General features: G+C 46.6%; 1 protein-coding gene across 4 annotated transcripts in view; it reads left to right on the forward strand.

The window, feature by feature from the left end:
* Positions 1-24,556, forward strand: part of SPATA13 (spermatogenesis associated 13) — a 315,048-nt gene that overhangs the window by 204,446 nt on the left and 86,046 nt on the right. For all 4 annotated transcript variants that reach the window (XM_010334901.3, XM_074387925.1, XM_074387924.1 and 1 more), the window contains exon 2: positions 20,480-22,219. In XM_010334901.3, the coding sequence (XP_010333203.1) occupies positions 20,480-22,219 (1,740 nt within the window). The remainder of the gene's footprint in view (positions 1-20,479; positions 22,220-24,556) is intronic.

A 24,556-nucleotide genomic window follows, 5' to 3' on the forward strand; every position in this document is an offset into this window, starting at 1 on the left:
ACAGTCTCAGTTCATGCACCCTGGTTTCTCATTAAGATTTTTAGGGACCCCATAGGCCAAAAGAAATCCCTGGCAGTTCCATTTATTATGTAGTTTTAATCAGCTGGCTGGAAAGGGATATTATTGCTAAGTGTGGAGGGAAACAAGAAAGTTCAGAAAAGCTTCAGCTTCTTCAGAAATTGCTGTGCTTGGTTTAATTTGAAGTCAGATGAGAACCTCAAGAGCTGAGTACCGTATTCACTCCTATACTGGAGATTGGATACTGATGCTTTCCTTTATAATCTGAATTTTGCCAAAACCGGGCGGAAAACACAAAGTTCCCAGGAAATAGAGATTGCTAACTACGTTTTTGTTGTCTTCTGGACAAGATTCTCATCTCCAGGGGAGCATGCCAAGGTCAGCTGTGGCGTCCTGGGCCCTGCCACTGTTGAGGGGCTCTTAGCACTGATGCGCAGGGGTCATTCCAACAGGTGCAGAGATAGACATCATGAGCCTCTGGCTTAGGTGCACAAGAACTGTACTATGGAACACGCTGATTTTAGAAATTCACCTTGAACACAAATATGTTCACAATGGTATCAAAAATAGCCATCCCATTTCTGTATTAAACCTTAGTTAGGCATTTAGTTCTCTCAGATGGACAGAAGTGTAAGACTTTAACTTCATTTCATTGTTATTAAAAGGTCAGTGTTTTTGCCGAAACTAGATTGCTACACTTAAAGTATGTAGTGAGGGAATTAGAGATGAAAAGACAGCTCTTGCCAAGATTATTTGATGAAGTAAAATGAGGCCACCTGTCAGGAGGTGAGAGCGACAGTGCTGTTCCGCTGTCTGCTTTGGTTCCATGTGTAAATGAGATTGTGTTTGTCTCTCTGTGCGCAGCTCATTTCATTCAGCATAATGTCTCCCAGGTTAATCCATGTTGCTGTAAGTAGCAGGACATCCTTTTCATGGTTGAACAGTACTCCGTTGTGTGTATTCACCACATCTTCTTTATCCATTCATCCATTCAGGGACACTTAGGTCGCTTCCATATATTGGCTGCTGTGAACAGTGTTGCCACAAACATGAGAGTGCAGACGTCTTTCTGAGGTGTTGATTTCATTCTTTTGTGTATATACCCAGTATTGGGATTGCTGTATCATACGGTAGTTCTAGCTTTAGTTTTTCCGGGAGCCTCCATGCTGTTTTCCGTAGTGGGTGTACTCATTGACATTCTTGCCAGTAGTATATGAGGGTCTCCTTTTCTGCACATCCTTACCACCACTTGTTACCTCTGGTCTTTTTGATGATAACCATCCTAGCAGATGTGGGTTGGTATCTCACTGTGATTTTGATTTGCATTTTCCTGCGGTCTTTGATGTTGAGCACCTTTTCACGTACCCTTGGCCGTTTATGTCTTCTTTGAAAACAAATCTCTGTTCATGTCCTTTGTACATGTTGTGATTAGGTGGTTAATTGAGGGTTTTGCTTGTTTTTGCTGATGAGTTGTTGGAGATCCTCATACATACGTATATTCGTTCTTTATTGGTTATATGACTTGCACGTGTTTTCTTCCATTCCATGGGTTACCTTCTTATTTTGTTGCTTCCTTTGCTATGCAGAAATCTTTTAGCCTGATACAGTCTCACCTGTTTGTTTTTGCTTTTGTGACCTATGTTTTTTGTGTTATATCGAAAAACTTACTGCTAAGACCAGTGTCAAGGAGCTTTTCTCATATGTTTTTTTCTATGGTTTTTTTATGGTTCCAGGTCTTATGTTTAAGTCTTTAATCCATTCTGAGTTGATTTTTTGTTTAAGAGTCTAATTTTATTATTTTACATGTGAATATACCATTTTCCCAGTACCATTTTGTAAGAGACTATCCTTTCCCCATTCTTAGTGCCTTTGTTAAAGATAAGTTGACCGTGTATGCATGGGTTTATTTCCGGGCTTCATATTCTATCCTATTGGTCTATGTGTCTGTTTTTATACTAATAATACATGATTTTTGATTACCATAAATTTGTAATATAGTTTGAAATCAGGTAGGGTGACGCCTCCAGCTTTATTCTTTTTCAAGATTGCTTTGTCCATTTGGAATCTTATGGTTCTATATGAATTTTAGGTTTTTTTAAATATTTCATTGGAATTTTAATAGGCATGGCATTGAATCTGTAGATCACTTTCAGTAATATGGACATTTTAATGATATTCTTCTAATTCATGTTTATAGGATATCCTTCCATTTATTTGCATCTTCTTCAGTTTCTTTCATCAATGTTTTATAGCTTTCAGTGTACAGACCTTTTACCTCCTTGATTAAAGTTATTCCCAAGTACTTTATTCTTTTTGATGCCTTTGCAAATGGAATTGTTTCATGATTTCTTTTCAGGTAGTTCATTGTTAGTGTCTAGAAATGCAACTGAAAAAAAATTCAACAGATTTTTCCATGTTGATGTTTATTCTGCAATTTTACTGAATTTGTTAGTTCTAACAGTTTACGATTGTCTTTAGGGTTTTCTGTATATTAGATTACATCATTTGCAAATAGACTATTTCACTTCTTTTCTGATTTAGTTGCCTTTATTTCTCTCTCTTGCCCCTTTGCTCTTGCTAGGACTTCCAGGATTAGGTTGGAAGGAAGTGGTGAGGGTGGACAGCCTTGTTTTGTTCTTGATCTTAGAGGAAAAGCTTTCAGCTGTGCACTGTGTGCTATTAGCTGTGGACTTGTCATATATGGTCTTATTATGTTGAGGAACATTCCTGTATGAGAATGTTCCTCAACATAAGTTCTTCAACGTATGTTGAGAAAGATCTTCAACGTAATAAGTCTCAACATTCTCTTGGGAGTTTTTATCACGAAAGGATGTTGAATTTTGTCAAAGGCTTTTTCTGTATCTCTTGAGATGATTTTTAGCCTCGATTTTCTTTCTCAAGAAAAAAATGCGCCATGATAATGCAGTTTTCTTCTGTCAATACGTTTAGGATGGAACTCTTTGGCTCCCCGCCTGCTCCCGTCTAGGCAACTGTAGCTCAGTGAGGTGCATCTCTGTTGGACCCAGCCTGATGATGGGAACCACCTGTCTTTCCCCTCGCTCCGTGTTGTGCAGTTGATCAGCAGGCCATGTTGCTTCTCTCCTCATCACCTCTCCCCAGCCCACGCCAGGTTTGTCTCATCCGGAGGCACTGACAGTGACAGCTTCTCCTGCAGGAACTTCTGCTGCCGGCTCCCATGACCTTTAGAACAAACCCCACATCCTTAACGTGGCTTACAAAGCCTAAGCTCCCCCACCCTGCCATCCTCCAGCTGCGGTTTCTGTCTCAGTCTCCCGACACTCCAGCATACCTCCTCTGTCTGGCATTCTAGCAACCATGTGTTTGCTGAAGAAGGCTGCTTCGGGCTTTAACAACACCAGGGGTCCCCACATGGCTGGAGCTCTCTGATGGCCGAACCACATCAGCTGTTCACCATTCCCCTCCTCGTGTGTCTACCCCAGTTTCATTCAGACACGAGGGATCAAGGAAACATTTGCTGAATGAATGAATGAAAGAATAATATCTCATAGGAAGTTCTTTCTTGTTCAGAGATGAAAGAGGCCAGGCATGGTGGCTCTTGCCTTTAGTCCCAGCCCTTTGGGAGGCCAAGGAGGGAGGATTGCTTGAGGCCAGGAGTTGAGGATGCAGTGAGCTATGATTTTGCCATTCCAGCCTGCGCCGTGCTGCACTCCAACCTGGGTGACAGAAGGAGACCCTGTCTCAAAAAAAAAAAAAAAAAAAGCTGGAAGAAACAAACCACAGGTACCTCATTTAAATGGATGCCATCAGTGTCCTTTTTGATCTACATTCACTCAAATGATCACAGTCTTAGCTTGGCCGGTGTTCTTGCTTCCTGCGGCCCTGAACTGCTTACGTAACCACCCCAGGGGCAACTGAGGCATTGATTATTGCCAAACCACCTGGCTCTGTTGCATCAGGACACTTGGCCTAAGAAGAACTACTGGGACTTGGTCGATTGCCCTATCATTAAAGTTCTAAAATTCTAATTATAAAAGAAATGAACCAGCAGACTTTGATGGGTTTTGTGAGGAAGACAAGAGAGGGAAGGGTGAAGCCAGGATTGATTTTTAAATTAAGTTTCAACACAGTGGGTCACACTGAAACACATGCCTGAGCACCCACTTTGCCAGATACTGCAGAAAAGAAAGGCTGGCTTTGTTTGGTGGATGGGCAACCTCAGCCTCTCGAATCTTGCTTACTTACAGGTAAGGGCTCTTGTCGAGCCACTTGGGTCCTTGAGTCTTGAAGTTGCTGCCATTGAGTGAAACCACAGCAAACAACAAACAAAACAAGCTCACGGTGTGGTAGAGGTGCCATGAGGATAGGCTTGTGACCGCTGGTTTACAGGAGCTGACCCGGAACAGGTCTGATCTTAGGTGCAGTAGCACATCACAGCAGAGGAAGGTACAGTGACTTGACACCTGCGCGCTGGACTGCTGTATTCAGCCCGAGGACACACTCCTGTACAGGGAAGCTGGAGGAAGATGGCCAGGAGGCCGCAGGGACTGCTTGTATTAAGGAATGTCATGGGAGAGAGAAGGTGAGAGCAGCTGAGAGACGACAGTCATAGGGAGGAGAATCACGGGATGCTGGAGACACGGCACCCACTTCAGAACACTGCGAAGGGTCTTTCTTATACTAGAAAGAGGACAATACTCTTTTCCCTCATCTTTTTCTCATTCTGCTACCATTCCAGCTTCTAAGTCAAAGATCCACTTCATCTTTTCATAGAATTATGACTTCATTTACATTAGCATGTTACTAATGAACAACTTTAATATAGAAATCCTATTCACATTTTTAACATAATTTATTTACATTATAAATTAAGTGGGGTGGGGGAGGTAATAAGAGAATCTTATAGGAAATGTGTCTTCAAGTCTGAACAAGTGACTTCAAAATTGATATTTAGAATAGTACTGGTTCAAAATTTTGAGATGTCTGGTGTTTATTATCTCAGGCAGGGTTGAAGAGTCCAAAGACATGAATTGTCCATATTCATGGAGAAAAGAGAGCCAATTTTTAAATGAAATCATGGCATTTCACACGTTTGGGTTCTGAGGCATCCTTTGGGAAAAGTGATCACATTCTCCAGATCCGCAGTCAGGTAATCTTTGCCCATCTCTGACGGAGCCTGGTGGCATATCACTTCCATCCGGCCTTCACCTTTGAGCTGGCAGGATGATTGCAGGGAGCAGGCAGCGCTTCCATCTGTGACTCACAAAGCAGTTCAGCCCCAAAGCAGCCTCCTGCACATGGGGTACATCTGCACCCCCACGGGTGCTTTTGCCTAAGGCCAGGTGCATGTATCATAAACTTCAATCCATTGACTTTTCAACGGAGCACTTCACTTCTTTGGATCTAGAAATTTTGACCCAGAATGCCATTTTCTATTAGCAACGATCTGTTACTATCGGCTTTACACTTTACCAGGAAGGGCGTCATGCCATGAGAATAATTAATATTTCAATGAGAATATTCCCTCTCCAATGTGCTTGCTGCTCTAAAAGTAAAGGAAACTGCCCTAAAAGACATTGTAGGATCCCACGGAGAAAGCTGAGTTCAGAGATACTGTGTGACCAGCCCAGGTCACATAACAAAGCCATTCAAAGCGAAGAACCCTGACCCCGAATTCTGAGCCTCAGCTGCTTCCCTTCCTCCCCTTCCCCGTCCCTCGCTCTTGCTGAGATGGACACTTCCCAGTCTTGTCACCGGGTCTCTGCATCTGTGCTCTCAGCAGCACATCTGTTCCCCTCCTTACCTGCCCGGAGACTCTCACCTCCCGTCTTCTTCTACCTTGTAAAGGGTCTCACCTTGTCTCACCTTGTATCTCCACTTTCCTTTTTGAGACTCAGCATATTTAAGTATTAGTGATTCTTTAGTTTTTCTAGCAGCTAAACTCAGCTGGTTTGAACTTCGCGCAAAAGTGAGAATATAGTACTTGCTTTCATTTCCGTCCCGACTGAGCATCTGACAGTTTAAAATGTTACTAAGCTCTGTGTCAAAGGAACCATGTCGGTGGGATGTGATGCCAGACTGTTCCTGAATTCTGTGCGTTTGTTCTGTTGAAGCACAGTGTCCCCTGAGGATGGGCTGGTGAAGACAGCCTACATCTCTAACAAAGTCTCAAAGATGACGACTGAGAGATGGGGTGTGCGCGCCTGAGACCCCTGTTCTGGAGTAGTAGCTGGCCACCTCTGGCTTGGTTCATTGGTGGCATCATCCCCACGTGGCTGTCGTGCATGTCCTAAATGACGAGATGTGTGCCAAGAGGCAGGGAGGGCTTGCAGGGAAACAATATCCCAATGTCAGCTCAATTAGAAGACAGTTTAAATTAGACAGCAGAAGGCATTTTAGCAACTGCTTTAATGTGTAAAACTAATTTGAGAGGATGAGATACTTGATTACACAGCATAGAGAAAGGGCCTCTTCTGGCCTGTGTCCTCAGCGGCGGGTGACAGAATGGTCTGTGGGGATATCCCCTGCATGAAGACCTGATAGGCTCCTAGGCGGAAGCCGAGTTGAAAATCAATCTCATTTCTTCAGAATACAAAACTATACATTGGCGCTCCGCCTGGAAACACATTTTATGCAAAAACAAAAAATATTGAGCACTACAATAAATGCAGCAAAAATAAAATACAACACACATATATGCTCTTATACACAGTTATTAAGTATGTCTAATTAAGCTGTGGATATAAAAGCTACACCAGTCCCTTTAGGGGCATTCTGTGCTGACTGTGCTGTTGGGTGTCTTTGCCTGTGAACCCAGTGACACACAGCTCAATTTGGGCCCGCGTGCCTCTGCCAAGCAGGGACGTTGTTTTTGCTCCAGTGACCTTCACAGTGCCTTCAGGATTAGGGCCATCCATCTGGAAAACTTTCATTGCTCTGAATGGTAAATGTGGGGGAGGTGCAGTCTCGTGGTGACATCAGCCTTGGCATGGGTTGCAGGCATGAGGTAGTCCTAACCAGGAACTTGCTGGTTACTGCCACAGTCTGTTTGCCACCAGAAAGGTGGTAGACAGACCATGGCTGTCGGAAGTCAAGATGCAGGGCTGTCTTGAGGGCTGTGGCTGGCAACAGCTCCCCTGGAGCCTTCCAAGGTTGAGGTGAGATTGGAGGAAGAGGAGCTCAGAGGCTGTCACTGTACAGAGCTTGGGGACACAGGCAGGGAGGGGCAGTGTGGAGGATGTCATCATCGTTCGCACAGGCTCAAACCTACCGGCCCTTTCATCTCTGCCGTCACCAGCCCAACCTGCAACTTTACACACAGAAGGAAGATTTTCCTTTGTGGTCGAAGACCTGCCTTTGCAAATCCTCATTTTCTCCACCCCATCACCCCAGAGGATTGACAGAGCAAACATGCATCCCTGTTGGGGAAACACCATCTCACCTGCAGGAATGTTGTTTAGCCCAGTAACCCCCATAAGGCAAGCCAAGACAATCACACGCTTGTATGAAATTGACACTTTTCCCAAAGATCCTCTTACTCCAGTTACATCTCTCCATATACTTTGAATTTACAAACACTGAACTTCAGTGATTGAATATTTAAATGAAGCCAGAGCTACAGATGCTCTTTTGAGGCATGTTACCTACTCCATGCACAGAGAGACCCTGAGGGTACGAGATCCATGGGTGAGGGGGCTTATTTCCTTTAATAAGTTGTGTATACTGGGGCTGGGAAGGGGAAGGACAGTGTCTGGCATTAGGCCAGGGGACTAATTTTTGTCTCCGAAATTAGGACTTTGTATGCTTTCTCTTTAGGAATGTTGTAAATTGTGGCTGGGAATGGTGGCTCATGCCTGTAATCCCAGCACTTTGGGAGGCCGAGGCAGGCAGACCATTTGAGGTCAGGAGTTTGAGACCAGCCTGGGCAGCATAGTGAAACCCCATCTTTACTAAAAATACGAACATTGGGGCGTGGTGGCATGTGCCTGTCATCTCAGCTACTCGAGAAGCTGAGGTGGGAGGATACCGACTCTGTCTCAAAACAAAACAAAAAAGGAAAGAAAAGAAAAGGAAATGATGCATTTTAGTGGTTTTAGCTGGTCATGGTGTGTGTCTGTTATCCCAGCTACTTGGAGGATGAGGCGAGAGGGTCACTTGAGTAAGAATCTGAGGGCACCCTGGGCAACATAGCAGGATTGAGTCTCTTAAAACTTTTTTCCAGTAGTTTCAGAGAAACTATTCTGAAACTAGTTGGTAGCACATTCATGGTTTTCAGGACTCTCTCTTTTTATTATAGTTCTTCCTAATAGCATCTGTGGCCACAGTTCCTGCTAGACATCCAGCAAAGCACAAGTCAGGTCCCACAACAGAGACCCATCTGGGCCAAATGTTGGGGTGTCAGACCTGAGGTATTACAAAGCCAGCGGCCCCTTCAGCCAGTCATTCAACAGACACATGCTAAGGACCCAGTGAAAAAAGACACGGCTTCTGCCTTTAGAGAACTTTCCATGCTCCTCAGAGAGGTTAGTGGAGAAGCCAGACAAGGAAAGCAGGATTGCAGAGCAGTGTGGGAAACACTACAGAAGTGTCTCTAGGTATTTCAAACAAAGAATCCAATACAGGGGTTATTTTTATATAGCAGAGAAAAGAGAAGACAGTGAAGCAACTCAGAGACAAGCAATAGCAGGAAGCTGCTAGCAGCCCCTGGACTGGAGAGTAAATGGGAGGGTGTGTTGCCCGAGCTGGGAGCTGGTGCTGCCTGCAGGATCTAGAACCTGGAAGCGAGGAGCTTCCCAGCAGAGCTGGAGTCACGGAGACACTGCAGCTGCTGCACGTGCCCACAAGATACTGTGGGCCCGCCTCCCACCACCACTGCCCACTGCCAAAACTGGCCAGAAGCCATTTGTCAGGAACCTGGGAATTGTGGTTCCCGAAACACAGAGAACAATGGTGGGAAGGAGTCTGAGAGCAGGTAAGGAAACTCGGAAAAGCATAGTGGTGTGAGGATCACGGCCAGTAACTCAGCCCTGCTGGAGGGGAAGGGGTCCCATCCTAAGCTGAGGACATTCGACAGCGACCCTGGGTTCTGTGACACAGCCCATCTGCAGTGTGGAAGGGACTCTGGCAGCAGAGTGAAGGATGGTTAGGCAGTGAGCAGGACCGTGGTCATGCAGGTGGAAGGGAAGGTAATGCAGGCTGGGAATGAGGCGCCGGCCACCACGCTGACAAAGGGCTGGTGGGCATGCAGTAAAGTCACCTAGACCTGGTGACCAGTGCAATCTGCAGGGAAGGAAGAGGGTCCAGCATGACTCGTGGATTGTGGCCAGGAGGTAGCAGGGCTGGGGTGGACCCGCGGATTTCCACCCCGCTGCGCCGTCACTGCAGCAATGGTAGTAAGCCCTCAGCCTCACGGGGCCCTAGCATTCTCACTGTCATGAACAGGAGTCAGATGTTCCCTAGGGCAACACTCTGTGCAGCTGTGATGTAAGGGTCTCCACTCGCTCCTTTAGCGTTTGGGATTTCAGTATGTTTTCTTTCAATGTCACTTTGCTATCATGTCAATCAAGCTTCTCTAAACGTGGGCCATGGGCCAGGGAGGCTTTGAATGCAGCCCAACACAAATTCGTAAACTTCCTTAAAACTGAGATTTATTCTTTAATCTCATCAGCAGTTCTGTTAGTGTATTTTATGTGTGACCCAAGACAGTTCTTCTTCCATTGTGTGCCCGAAGAAAGCCAAAAGCTTGGACACCCCTGATGTACGTGATGAGGATATTAAAAAAAACCTTCTTACTTGTTTGTACGTTTAATCTGGTCAGTATTCCTGAATTTCAAATTTAAGTTTTTATTTAAAAATTACTGGTCAGAGGGTCTCTGTGTGTGTGTGTGTGTGTGTGTGTGTGTGTGTGTGTGAAAGAGAGAGAGAGAGAGAGAGAGAGAGAATTCTCATTATTACTAAAAAAGTTCCGTTCTAAAGTTCATACACCCTAGAATCCAGCTTGTAGACAGTGGATTTCACAATATTCCCATCTGCAGTTCCTTCTTAGTTCCGTTCATATCTCTGGCAGAGTTCCCACAATTTATAAGACTTGCTACAAAACCACTAATTGAAGTGCAACCCTTGGTTAGTTAATAGAGGTCAAAGTATTAGTTCTAAATAATGCAACTTGGTATGTTACTCAGAAATTCCAGGAAAAGGCTTTTTTTCCATGCTTTTTAGTTTCATTCTTAGCAGCACACAACAATCACGTTGTTCAGCTCATGAACAAAATAGTAAGTCACTGGTCTTTTAAAAAGCATATTGTCCCAATTAAAAACCCAGATTTTCTGCATGTGTTTTATGAAATCTGAATCTTGTAACTTAAGTTTTGAGTGTTAGGAAATTGCAGCTTGTTTACTCTATAAAAATATAGTGGCTTGTAACAACTTGTTAACTTGGTATGGATTAGACAAGGCAGGATAACTGATACAATTTCACATCAAAATTAACTGAAATCATCCAAGTGTGCAGAGCACACCATTCTGACCTTCAGCGAGTGCACAGTCTTGTTTCAAGGTAGCTGTGTAAAGCCATCATTATAATCTGTTTTAGTAAAACCCATTCAATGAATGCCTGAAACCTCGTGGAAGCACAGAGTCAGGGATTTCATTCATTCCAGGGGGCTCAGGAAGGAATTCCCAGGAAGAAGGAACCTGCATTTCACTTCAAAAAATGATGAGGAGCTAGTTAGACTGAGGGTACATAAGCTTTGCAAACCCACTTCCACCTTAGTTTTACTAATCTGTCACATTGAGCCATCCTTCTAATGATACTGTTCTACTTACTGTAGAGTGATCAGTTATCCCCATTCACTAGTGCTGGCTTCAACCGTGAAAGTCCCATATCCTGAGATACCCCTCATTCCTGGGTTGGTCAGACACCTGGTCTCCCTAATTTACTACCTCCCAGTCACACCATGTGTTACTAACGGTTGCTTTGCTCTTGCCAGTTTCTTACCTAGAATGGGCTATTACCTTATCACTGCCTTGCATTCCTCATGGGGCCTGCACAGACTCTTGAACCCAGCAGATGCTCACGAAAGGGATATGTGCATAAATATTGGTACCTCTTATTCTGTGGACAGCACTGAAGCATGGATCACTGAAATGACTTACTGAGTGAGGAGCAATACGACAGCACCAGGCTTAGGCCAAGTCCCTTGTCTTGGGCCCTTCTTTCCGCCTCGATTATAAAAGGTCTTATAGTGCCCTCTGGTGGCATCAGGAAGCTGTGTAACCTCCTGAATTACAAGACAGGAATCATGCCTTCCCTTCTGTATTCAATGCGAGTCACAGTAAGACCATTACTACTACTTCACGTCGGTGCCTAGGAACTGGACTCGACCTTTTCATTAAGCAGTTCCGTTCATTTCATGATTCTGAGATGCTGAAACGACAAAATTTCCCTATCCGTTCTAGAGTACATGAAGGTGGATAAGTGGGTGATACCAAATGTTGAACTTACTTTGCAACTAGTTACAGTGCAGAGATGATTCACATCTCTGTTTATGTGGTCCATTCAAATGTAACTGACATTGGCCAGGCGCAGTGGCTCACGCCTATAATCCCAGCACTCTGGGAGGCCGAGGCAGGTGGATCACGAGGTCAAGAGATCGAGACCATCCTGGTCAACAAGGTGAAACCCCGTCTCTACTAAAAATACAAAAATTAGCTGGGCATGGTGGTGCGCGCCTGTAGTCCCAGCCATTCGGGAGGCTGACACATGAGAATTGCTTGAACCCAGGAGGCGGAGGTTGCGGTGAGCCGAGATTGCACCATTGCACTCCAGCCTGGGTAACTAAAGCGAAACTCCGTCTCAAAAAAAAAAAAAAAAAAATGTAACCAACATCTCCCCTGGCCCCCTAATTTCTCCATCAGAGCATTAAACTGCAGAGGGCGTGCGTAGCCCATCAGTCTTCTAAGAATGGAACTGGCTGATGTTCTTAGTCATCATAGCCTCTTTTGTCCCAGATGGAATCAACCCTTTGACCCTTTAACTGTGGCTGTGCCTGGGAATCCCTTCTCACTGGAAATGATGTAGGGGCAAATAAAAACCCAACCCATCAAGCAGGTGGGGCATAGGAGCAGAAGAGAGATGTTTCTCTTTGCGTGGGGTCAGATTCTACACTTGATGGGGGTAAGCTAAATTGGGATCGGATCCCAAGATCTTTAAACAACGTCCTCCTCTTGTTCCTCTCTTGCCTTTGGCCTCTATGGCCTTGGAGGTAATAGCCTTGACTGATGTCTAAAGATTGCTGGGATTTATTTATAGTCATGTTCGTGAGGCCCTGGAATTGGGGTCAGATGTGAGGGGTGCGGATGCCCACCGTGCCTCTCTGTTTATTAGTTTACTGAAGTGGAGAAGAGTGTGGGTTTGTGGGCAACAGCTGGAGGACCCCCAGGGAAATGACAACCTTCTCGAGTGTCCATCTGGTTGTCTGCAAAATGAGAATCATTCTGTGACCTCTTGGATTTCTATCGCTACTCAGTGACATGTTTTCCATGACCTTAGTGCGGAGGCCTGACATGTAGTAAATACTTAAAAGTTGGTAGCTTTTATGGTTGTCATAATCTATCCTTCATCTAATAACTATTCATTGAGAACAGGGGGCTGAGACATGTAAGCTACCACTTGAAGGCTAAGTCGGTCTTGGCTTGGTGGGAAAGGCTAAGGGGGAGCAGCATTTTCATTTTTCAGGGGGAAGGCCATGGACATAGGTGTGGGGCAAAGGGCATGAACACAGGTGTGCATGAGGGGGAAGGCGTGGACACAGGTGTGTGGGAAGGGCGTGGACACAAGTGTGAGGGAAGGGTGTGGACACAGGTGTGGGAAGGCGTGGACACAGGTGTGTGGGAAGGGCATGGACACAGGTGTGTGGGAAGGGCGTGGACACAGGTGTGTGGGAAGGGTGTGGACACAGGTGTGGGAAGGCGTGGACACAGGTGTGTGGGAAGGGCATGGACACAGGTGTGTGGGAAGGGCATGGACACAGGTGTGTGGGAAGGGCATGGACATGTGTGGGAAGGCATGGACACAGGTGTGGGAAGGCATGGACACAGATGTGTGGGAAGGGCGTGGACACAGGTGTGTGGGAAGAGCATGGACACAGGTGTGTGGGAAGGGCGTGGACACAGGTGTGTGAGGAAGAGCGTGGACACGTGTTTGGGGAAGGGTGTGGACACAGGTGTGTGAGAAGGGTGTGGACACAGGTGTGTGGGAAGGGCGTGGACACAGGTGTGTGGGAAGGGCGTGGACACAGGTGTGTGGGAAGGGCGTGGACACAGGTGTGTGAGGAAGAGCATGGACACATGTTTGGGGAAGGGTGTGGACACAGGTGTGTGAGAAGGGCATGGACACAGGTGTGTGAGAAGGGCATGGACACAGGTGTGGGAAGGGCATGGACACAGGTGTGTGAGGAAGAGCGTGGACACGTGTTTGGGGAAGGGTGTGGACACAGGTGTGTGAGAAGGGTGTGGACACAGGTGTGTGGGAAGGGCGTGGACACAGGTGTGTGGGAAGGGCGTGGACACAGGTGTGTGGGAAGGGCGTGGACACAGGTGTGTGAGGAAGAGCGTGGACACGTGTTTGGGGAAGGGTGTGGACACAGGTGTGTGAGAAGGGTGTGGACACAGGTGTGTGGGAAGGGCGTGGACACAGGTGTGTGGGAAGGGCGTGGACACAGGTGTGTGGGAAGGGCGTGGACACAGGTGTGTGAGGAAGAGCATGGACACGTGTTTGGGGAAGGGTGTGGACACAGGTGTGTGAGAAGGGCATGGACACAGGTGTGTGAGAAGGGCATGGACACAGGTGTGGGAAGGGCATGGACACATGTGTGTGGGAAGGGCATGGACACATGTGTGTGGGGAAGGGCATGGACACAGGTATGTGGGAAGGGCATGGACACGTGTGTGGGATAAAGCTATAGATAAGGCATGGGGCAAAGGGTGTGAAAGCGGGTGATTGGGGGTGGATGTGGGCACGGGCATGTGTGGGTGTCGGGGCACATGGGAAGAGGAAGAACATACTGAATTTGTTTTATTTGAATTCCTACCTCTGAATTTTTTTATTTTTATTTATTTTCTTGAGATGGGGTCTTACTCACTCTATCGCCCAGGTTGGAGTACAGTGGTGCAATCTTGGCTCACTGCAACCACCGTCTCCTGGGATTAAGCAATTCTCTTGCCTCAGCCTCCCGAGTAGCTGGGATTACAAACATACACCACCATGCCCAGCTAATTTTTGTATTTAATGAGGTTTCACTATGTTGGCCAGGCTGGTCTCAAACACCTGACCTCAGATGATCCACGTGCCTTGGACTCCCAAAGTGCTGGGATTACAGGCGTGAGCCACAGCGCCCAGCCCTGAATTTCTTTCTTTTTCGTTTTTTTTTTTTTTTTAAATTATACTTTAAATTCATGTGCAGATCTTGCAGGAAGTTACATAGGTATACACATGCCATGGTAGTTTGCTGCCTCCATCCCTCCATCCCCTACATTAGGTATTTAACCTAATGTTATCCCTCCCCAATCTCCCCATCCCATGCTATCCCTCTGCACCCCCCAACCCTCAACAGACCCCAGTGTATGATATTCCCCTCCTTGTGTTTGTGTTCTCATTGTTCAACACCCACTTATGAGTGAGAACTTCCAGTGTTTGATTTTCTGTTCTTGTGTCAGTTTGTGGAGAATGATGGTTTCCAGCTTCATTCATGTCCCTGCAAAGAACAAGAACTCATCCTTTGTTATGGCTGCATAGTATTCCATGGTGTATATGTGCCACATTTTCTTTATCCAGTCTATCATTGATGGGCATTTGGGTTGGTTCCAGGTCTTTGCTCTCATAAACAGTGCTGCAGTGAACATACATGTGCATGTGTCTTTATAATAGAATGATTTATAATTATTGGGTATATACCCAGTAATAGGATTGCTGGGTCAAATGGTATTTCTATTTCTAGATCCTTGAGGAATGGCAACACTGTCTTCCACAATGGTTGAACTAATTTATACCCCCACCAACAGTGTAAAAGTGTTCCTATTTCTCCACATCCTCTCCAGCATCCATTGTCTCCAGATTTTTTAGTGATCGCCATTCTAACTGACATGAGATGGTATCTCAATGTAGTTTTGATTTGCATTTCTCTAATGACCAGTGATGATGAACAGTTTTTCATTTTTGTTGGCTACATAGATGTCGTTTTTTTTTTTTTGAAAAGTGTCTGTTAGTATCCTTTGCCCACTTTTTGATGGGGTTGTTTTTTTCTTGTAAATTTGTTTTAGTTCTTTGCTGATTCTAGATATTAGCCTTTTGTCAGATAGGTAGCTTGCAACATTTTTTTCCTATTCTTTTGGTTCAGAGTTCACTCTAATGATTGTTTCTTTTGCTGTGCAGAAGCTCTGGAGTTTAATTAGATCCCGTTTGTCTATTTTGGCTTTTGTTGCCAATGCTTTAGGTGTTTTAGTCATGAAGTTCACGCCCATGCCTATGTCCTGAATAGTATTGCCTAGGTTTTCTTCTAGGGTTTTTAGGGCGTTAGGTCTTATGTTTAAATCTTTAATCCATCTGGAGTTAATTTTTTATAAGGTGTAAGGAAGGGGTCCAATTCCAGCTTTCTGCACATGGCTAGCGAGTTTTCCCAACATCATTTATTAAACAGGGAATCCTTTCCCCATTGGTTGTTTTTGTCTGGTTGGTCAAAGATCAGATGGTTGTTGATGTGTGGCATTGCCTCCAAGGCCTCTGTTCTGTTCCATTGGTCTATATGTCTGTTTTGGTACCAGTACCATGCTGTTTTGATTACTGTAGCCTTGTACCATAGTTTGAAGTCAGGTAGCATGATGCCTCCAGCTTTGTTCTTTTTGCTTAGGATTGTCTTGTCTCTGTGGGCTCTTTTTTGGTTCCATATAAAGTTTAAGGTATTTCTTTCCAGTTCTGTGAAGGTCAATGGTAGCTTCCTCAGGATAGCATTGAATCTATAAATTACCTTGGGCAGTATGGCCATTTTTACGATATTGATTCTTCCTAACCATGAACATGGAATGTTTTTCGATCTGTTTGTGTCCTCTCTTATTTCATTGAGCAGTGGTTTGTAGTTCTCCTTAAAGAGGTCCTTTACATCCTTTGTTAGTTCTATTTCTAGGTATTTTATTCTTTTCGTAGCAAATTGTGAATGAGAGTTTGCTCATGATTTGGCTCTCTGTTAGTCTGTTATTAGTGTATAGGAATGCCTGTGATTTTTGCACATTGATTTTGTATCCTGAGACTTTGCTGAAGTTGCTTATCATCTTAAGGAGATTTGGGGCTGAGGCATTGGGGTCTTCTAAATATACAGTCATGTCTGCAAATAGAGACAATTTGAGTTCCTCCTTTCCTAATTGAATACTTCTTCTTTCTTTTTCTTGCCTGATTGCTCTGGCTAGAACTTCTAATACTATGTTGAATAGGAGTGGTGAGAGAGGGCATCCTTGTCTAGTGCCAGATTTCAAAGGGAATGCTTCCAGTTTTTGCCCATTCAGTATGATATTGGCTGTTGGTTTGTCATAAATAGCTTTTATTATTTTGAGATACGTACCATCAAATAGCTAGTTTATTGAGTTTTTAGCATAAAGGGCTGTTGAATTTTGTTGAAGGCCTTCTCTGCATGTATTGAGATAATCATGTGGTTTTTGTCTTTGGTTCTGTTTATATGATGGATTACATTTATAGATTTGCATATGTTGAACCAGACTTGCATTCCCAGGGTGAAGCCTACTTGATCGTGATAGATAAGCTTTTTGATGTGCTGTTGCATTTGGTTTGCCAGTATTTTGTTGAAGATTTTTGTATCGATGTTCATCATGAATATTGGCCTGAAATTTTCTTTTTTAATTGTGCCTTTGCCAGGTTTTGGTACCAGAATGATGTTGGTCTCATAAAATGAGTTAGGGAGGATTCCCTCTTTTGGTATTTGGAATAGTTTCAGAAGGAATGGTACCAGCTCCACTTTGTCCGTCTGGTAGAATTCGGCTGTGAACCCATCTGGACCTGGACTTTCTTTGGTTGGTAGGCTATTAATTGCGGCCTCAACTTCAGCCCTCAGCTATTCAGCCCTATTCAGGATTTCAACTTCTTCCTGGTTTAGACTTGGGTGAGTGTAAGTGTCCAGGAATTTATTCATTTCTTCTAGATTTACTGGTTTATGTGCCTATACCCTTCTTTGTCTCTTTGGTCTTTGTTGGTTTAAAGTCTGTTTTATCAGAGGCTAGGATTGCAACTCCTGCTTTTATTTTGCTCTCTATTTGCTTGGTAAATCTTCCTCCATCCCTTTATTTTTAGTCTGTGTGTGTCTTTGCACGTGAGATGGGTCTCCTGAATATAGCACACCGATGGGTCTTGACTTTTTATCCACTTGTCAGTCTGTGTCTTTTGATTGGGGCATTTAGGCTGTTTACATTTAAGGTTAATATTGTTACGTGTGGATTTGATCCTGTCATTTTGATACTAGCTGGTTGTTTTGCCCATTAGTTGAAGCAGTTTCTTCATTGTGTCGACAGTCTTTACCATTTGGTACGTTTTTGCAGTGGCTGGTACTGGTTGTTCCTTTCCATGTTTAGTCTTTCAGGAGCTCTTATAAGGCAGCCCTGGTGGTAACAAAATCTCTGAGCAACTGCTTATCTGTAAAGGATTTTATTTCTCCTTCACTTATGAAGCTTAGTTTGGCTAGATATGAAATTCTGGGTTGAAAGTTCTTTTCGTTAAGGATGTTGAATATTGGCCCCCACTCTCTTCTGGCTTGTAGGGTTTCTGCCGAGAGATCTGTGAGTCTGATGGGCTTGCCTTTGTGGATAACCCGACCTTTCTCTCTGGCTGCCTTTAGCATTTTTCCTTCATTTCAACCCTGGAGAATCTGATGATTATGCTGGGATTGCTCTTCTTGAGGAGTATCTTTGTGGTGTTTTCTGTATTTCCTGAATTTGAATGTTGGCCTGCCTTGCTAGGTTGGGGAGGTTCTCCTGGATAATACCCTGAGGAGTGTTTTCCAGCTTGGATTCATTCTCCCCATCACATTCAGGTACACTGATCAAACGTAGATTAGATCTTTTTACATAATCCCGTATTTCTTGGAGGCTTTGTTTATTTCTTTTCACTCTTTTATCTTGCCTTCTTGTTTTATTTCATAGAGTTGATCTTCAATCTCTGATATCCTTTCTTCTGCTTGATCAATTTGGCTACTGAAACTTGCATATGCTTCATGAAGTTCTCGTGCTGTGTTTTTCGGCTCCATGACATCGTTTATGTTCTTCTCTAAGCTGGTTATTCTAGTTGGCATTTCGTCTAACCTTTTTTCAAGGTTCTTAGAACATGTTTCTTCAGCTCGGAGAAGCTTGTTATTATCAACCTTCTGAATTCTTCTTCCGTCAGCTTGTCAAACTCATTCTCCATCCAGTTTTGTTCTCTTGCTGGTGAGAAGTTTTGATCCCTTGGAGGAGGAGAGGCGTTCTGGTTTTTGGTGATTTCATCATTTTTGCACTGGTTGCTTCCCATCTTCATGAATTTATCTACCTTTGGTCTTTGAAGCTGCTGACTTTCAGATGAGGTCTCTAAGTGGACGTTCTTTCTGTTTTTTAGTTTTCCTTCTAACAGTCAGGCCCCTCTGCTGTAGGACTACTGGAGGTCCACACCAGACCCTGCTTGCCTGGGAATCACCCACAGGGGCAAGGATTGCCACCTGTTCCTTCCTCTGGTAGCTTTGTCCCAGAAAGGTACCCGCCAGATGTCAGCCAGAGCTGTCCTGTGTGAGGTGGCTCTTTGGATATACAGGGGTCAGGGAGCTGCTTGAGGAGGCAGGTCCCTTGTCAGAGCTCAAGTACTGTGCTGGGAGCTCCCTTGTTCCATTCAGAGCTGCTGGGCAGGGACATTTCAGTTTGCTGCAGCAGAACTCACAACCACCTCTTTTCCCAGGTGCTCTGTCCTGGGAAAGTAGGGCCTTATTTATAAGTCCCTGATGGGCTGCTGCCTTTTTTCAAAGATCACCTGCCCAGCGAGGTGCGAGTCTAGTCACAGTCTGCCTGCAGAGGCGTTGCTGAGCTGCTGCGGGCTCCGCCCAGCTGTTGTGTAAACTTCCTTGTGATTTTGTTTACACAGGTAAGGTTAGAACTGCCTGGGTAATGGCAGACTGTCTCAGTAATTGCGGACGCCCTTTCCCCCAGCAATCTCGACCGTCCTGGGTCAGGCTTAAAGTACTGTGCTGGCTGCAAACATTTCAAGCCAGTGGGTTTCAGTTCTCAGGTCTTTGTGGGGGTGGGACCTGCTGAGCCAGATCACTTGGCCCCCTGCCTTCAGCACCCCCCTTTTTTCTTTTCATGGAATAGGTGGCTCTATCTCAGTCTTCCAGGTGCCAGCTAAAACGGCTGCCCAGATTTGTGCTGAAAACCCACAGTGCTTGTCGGCCTGGCAGGAATCTCCTGGTCTGTGGGCTGTAAACACCGTGGGAGAAGTGCAGTATCTGAACCGGAGTGCCAGAGTGGCCAAAAAAGTCCCCGATGGCCTCCTTTGGGTAGGAGTGGGTCCTCTGGCCCATTGCACTTCCTGGGTGAGGCAGTGCCCCTCCCTACCTTAGTTTGCCCTCCTTGGGCTACACCCACTGTCCAACTAGTCCCATTGAGATGAACGTGGTACCTCAGCTGGAAATGCGGAGATCACTCATGCTGCGTCGCTCTCACTGGGAACTGTGCCTCGGAGCTCTTCCTGTTCGGCCATCTTGGCCGGAAGTCCCCCAGCCCTGAATTTCCAATATACTTCAGCATCATCCTCACTTGTCTCCAGTCTGTGGCCAGTTGGAAAAAGCCCCCCACCAGTGTGCTTTCTTCCAGAGGCTACCCTGGCATGTCCCGGCCCAGTCCTTCCCGCCCGTGTCTGGGTGGCCCTGTGTGGCTCTCAATTAGCATTTGGACGTCCCAGCCCTCCTGGGTAAGAGGTAGCTGCCAGCATGCCAGGCTTCCCGCGTGTGCCAGCACTTGGTTTGAGTGTTCACTGTGTTGGATTCAACACAGGCTGGCATTTTAACATCGCACGTTTTGAAATCATTGTGGGGTTTTTGTTTGGTATTTCCTAATTATTTTTTTCCCCATTTCAAATAAGCAGAAAAGATAGTGTTGAATGATACCTAGGCATTTTCATTTTAGCAGCTTTTTCCTAGTCTTACCTACACAGGTTCCAGTGAGTTCAGGAGTTTAACCTTCATGTCCACGACACGGCCCGTCACTACTTCTCTCTGTCCAGGGATGTATATTTGCATCTTTCCTTCGACTTGTGAAGTGAATGGAGGAGAAATGTACAGTTTTAACTGAGTTTGAAGTGGCTTCCATCTGAGCAGCCCTGTGCTCGAGCATGCCTCTTGTTCTGTAAGCAGAGGGTCTGCTGTGTGGGGAAGTGACTAAACTGCCTGCTTTGTCTTCCACTGCAGGCCGTGGCCACCCGGAAGGCCGATGTGCAAGACAGGTGTGCGTGCCAGGACGGTGGTCCTGGAGATGAAGGCCTGGAGCTGCGGCCTGCAGACTCGGCTGTGCCCATGGCCATGACCCAGACTGCCCTGCGGCCCTGGGCACCCTGCCCGGAGAACATGACCACTGCCCCGAACGGCCCCGGGCCAGGCCCTGCAGGCCCAGATCTGAAAGACCTCAAGATGGTGACCTCCACTGCATGTGGAAACGGAGTCTGTGGCTGCAGCCCTGGTGGCGACACGGACGCCCAGGAAGCCAAACTCAGCCCAGCCAAGCTTGTGCGCCTCTTTTCCACCAGTCGGAAGAAGACGAACGCCCACCCTGAGCGGCCCCACTCTGTGGTCCTGATGGGCAACTCTTCCGCGTGGAACACCCTTGCCTCCTTCCGGAAAATGGGATCCTTTAAGAAACTGAAGTCCTCAGTCCTGAAAGGAATTCAGAGCCGAGAGGGGTTAAATGCCTGTTCAAAGGGAGAGGCTTCAGAGCATGGCCTGGCAAAACCCATTGCAAATGGCGCTGTCCCAGGAGCCCAGGCAAACAGGGACTCCCCCTTGGCACCAGGATCAGCACGTGGCACCCCCAGGGCAACAGAGTGGGGCACATTGGATGGCTCTGACCCTGAGGACACAGATGATGCCTTTCAGCGGAGCACTCACCGCTCCCGCAGCCTCCGCAGAGCCTACGGCCTGGGCCGCATCTGCCTGCTGGACATGCCCCAGAACCATGCCACACCCACAACAGCCACTGGCCAGGCCTCCACCACATGCGAGATTCTCATGAGGGACCCTGAGAACAACAGCATGGGCTGCAGGAAGAGCAAGAGCACCGACAACCTCGCCTTTCTGAAGAAGAGCTCCTTTAAGCGGAAGTCTACCTCCAATCTCGCAGACCTCAGGACTGCCCATGACACACAGGTGCCACAGAGGACCCTGAGCAGTTCCTCCGCTGACTCCCAAAAGCTCGGGTCAGGAAGGACCAAACGCTGGAGGAGCCCGATAAGGGCCAAGGACTTTGACAGAGTCTTCAAACTTGTCAGCAATGTGACCGAGGCTGCCTGGAGGAGGGAGAGTCCCAGGAGTGGGGCTCCATCCCCTGGTGAGGCCAGCCTGAGACTCCAGGCACACAGCCAGCTGCATGATGACTACTCACGCCGTGTGTCCAGCAACACCGAGCAGGACAGCAGGCGGGGTGTGGTGGTCATGCACAGCACCACTGCAGCCTGCTCTGTGGCCCATGATTTCAGCTCAGCCACCTCTAAGGGGCCCTGCATAGTCACCGACACTGCCGTATTTCCTCTTGAAGCCAGAAGTTCCTGGGCAGCGGAAAGCTACGGTCCTTGCAGTAGAAGCTCCTTGCCAAACCCGATTGCCCAGAATGTGTTGAGCAAAGACTGCCATGACCCAGAGCCTGGCAGCCAGTCGACATTTGACCCTGGGCATCCTCCCACCCCTCTGCGGCCCACCACACCCAAGCCCCAAAGCCCTCAGAGCCCAGGGACAGGAAGTGCCAAGTGTCACAGCACTCACAGTGCCCTGTCCATGAGTTCAGAGGAAAGTGAAGGAAGGACAGAAGAGCCTGATCAGAGAGAGCCGGAGCCTGTGTCCTTGCAGGACTCCTTGGAAGCCACACATAGTGATGAGGGCAAGGGCCTTCTGGTGAACGTTGGTGGGGCAGCCGGCCCAGAAGAAAAGGAAGAGGAGGAGGTAAGGGCAGCAGCGAGGTCCCTCCTGTGGGCGACCCTGCTGCGGGAAGGGAGCTTACACAGGGGCACTCTTGCCTCACCTAAAGGTTCCCTTGCTGCACAGGTATTGCCCTTGGTCCCTAACCTGTCAAGGTTGGTAGCCCTGCACTGACCTTGTTGCCCTACAGTTATTCTTGGGAATAGGAATTGTCAAGTTGCTGTTTACCAAGTTCAGAAATAGTATCTATCTCCTTTGAAATAAATTGCCAATGTATGAGAGTCATTGAGATGGCATTTGCCATACCCTTCATTCAAAAGATGTTTATTGAACATGTACCAGGTACTAGATTCTGGTGGGGAAATAAGTTGTAAACAAACTGTCAACTGCTCCATGCAGCTGTTAGATACACCGTTTTTATTACCCGTATCTTTCTTCTTTACATTTTAAGCTGTTTCTGTAACCTTTCTCGCAAAGCACGTATAAGTGAAATTTTTTCTGTTAAGAGACTGTTACCTGTCATACTGTCACAGGACCCTTTGGGTGTCACTTCACCAGCTGGAAACCTCTGAGGCTGGCCTCTGCTTGAGTTTTGCTTGTGCCCACTGGGCTCTTTCCACCCACTCTGCCCAGCAGGCTGCATTTGGCTTGCACTGCCAGCCTAGATCCCATGCCTGCCAAGGGCAAGCCAGGGATGGAGCACCCAGGAGTGTGTGAGTGAGTGAGCATGGAGTCCAGCCACTGCACAACGCCAGGCACACCAGCTGCTGCAGAGGGGCGGGCAGCTCCCGGTGCCGACACGGGTGCTGGCTCCATGCAAGGCTGTGGCTGGCTTCCGCTGCAGGCACCAGTGTGTGGAGAAGGGGAACATGGTGACATATGAAAACTCAGAGATACCAGGAACCACATAGCCCCAAAGAGGGTGTGTAGTATGTCATAGCCCTGGTTCAGGAAGCCCCAGGGTCTCGACTTTCAGAAGGGCAACAGCACTTCTCTCTCGTTGCCTCTGTTACAGTGACCAGGAGGGCGTGTTTCAGGGGGCATGTTTTATTCCATTTGTGTTTCAGCTCTTTGAGTCCCACTGCAGCTCTTGGGCTGGCCCAGTCCCACCACTGCTTTCTGTTGCATGTGGCAGCTGCCTGGCACTGGTGGAAAGCAGGAGGGCTATACTGTTACAGCTTTGGTTGAGGGAATCCCAAGGTTTGGGCCCCCAGAAGGGTTGCCAGTCTTCACTCCTGGAGTCCGAGAGCATGTCACCACCTGTAGCTTTGTGAGCTGGTCAGGAATGTGTTACAACTCCTTTAGCTCCCACCTGCAGCTTGGTGAGCCCCCAGGAAAGTGTTAGAGCTCCTTTTGTTTTTGCCGTTTGGCAGGTTTCACGTTCTTGTCCCACATCCAGGAAGAATGAGGTTACATGGAACACATGAAGGGTGAGCAAGGCTGAAAAGAGCTTTATTGGGTGCCTGAACAGCTCTCAGCAGAGTGAAAGCCTCGAGTGGGTTGCTCCTCTGATGAGTGGCTGAGTCCGAGGTTTTATGGGCTCTGAATGGAGGAAGTGCATACTGATTGGTCCATGGGTGGGCCTGGAAAAAGCCCCATTTGATTAGTTGCAAGGCATCAAGGAAGTTCTCACTCCAGGTCACTGACTTCACTCAGAACTGGCATCTGGGCCCTAAGGCTTCAGGCCGTCCCTGGCTTGAAGATGGGGTTTCACTGGGGACCCATCCACTCCCACGCAAGAACCTGTCTGTCTCCCACAACCATCACTGAGTCTGTTTAATTTCCTAGGAATGAATTAGGAACATGCCGTTTGGTACTTGTCAACCTTTGAATGATGCTTATTCAAAGAGATTTTTATGGTGGGTTATTGTACTTACTTTAGAGTAGATCATAAGCACTCATGAATTAGCTAATAGCTGTCAAGGTTACAATAGCATTTTTTAAATATGTATTTTGTCAAACATCCAGACAACTGTATAATTTTCACTTCATAAAGCATTTAGTTACATACCTAGAATACAGGGAAGTGCATTCATGTGTATATATTGCAGATTATTTTTCACATACATTTCTTGATTGATTTGCAGGTACAGATTGGTGCTTGCCGTAGAAAATAATCCCCTAGCAAATGCTCCTTTCCACCCATCCCTGGGGAGGTCCTCAGTTTTGTCTTAACGCCTCCAGATGAATGATTGCACAGAAAAGTTTACAAACTCAGACACCAGGACAGCCTCTGCACTCTCCATGTTGACCTTTGCTGTACAGAGAGACCTGGTTAGTAGAACCTTTGTAGAAAGACCTAGAAAGTAGGTCTATTGCAGAGTACTTTCAAGAGATTGAGATTAGTCTTGAGGGCCCCTG

The sequence above is a fragment of the Saimiri boliviensis genome, chromosome 16 (assembly GCF_048565385.1).
Source record: "Saimiri boliviensis isolate mSaiBol1 chromosome 16, mSaiBol1.pri, whole genome shotgun sequence".
NCBI lineage: Eukaryota > Metazoa > Chordata > Mammalia > Primates > Cebidae > Saimiri > Saimiri boliviensis.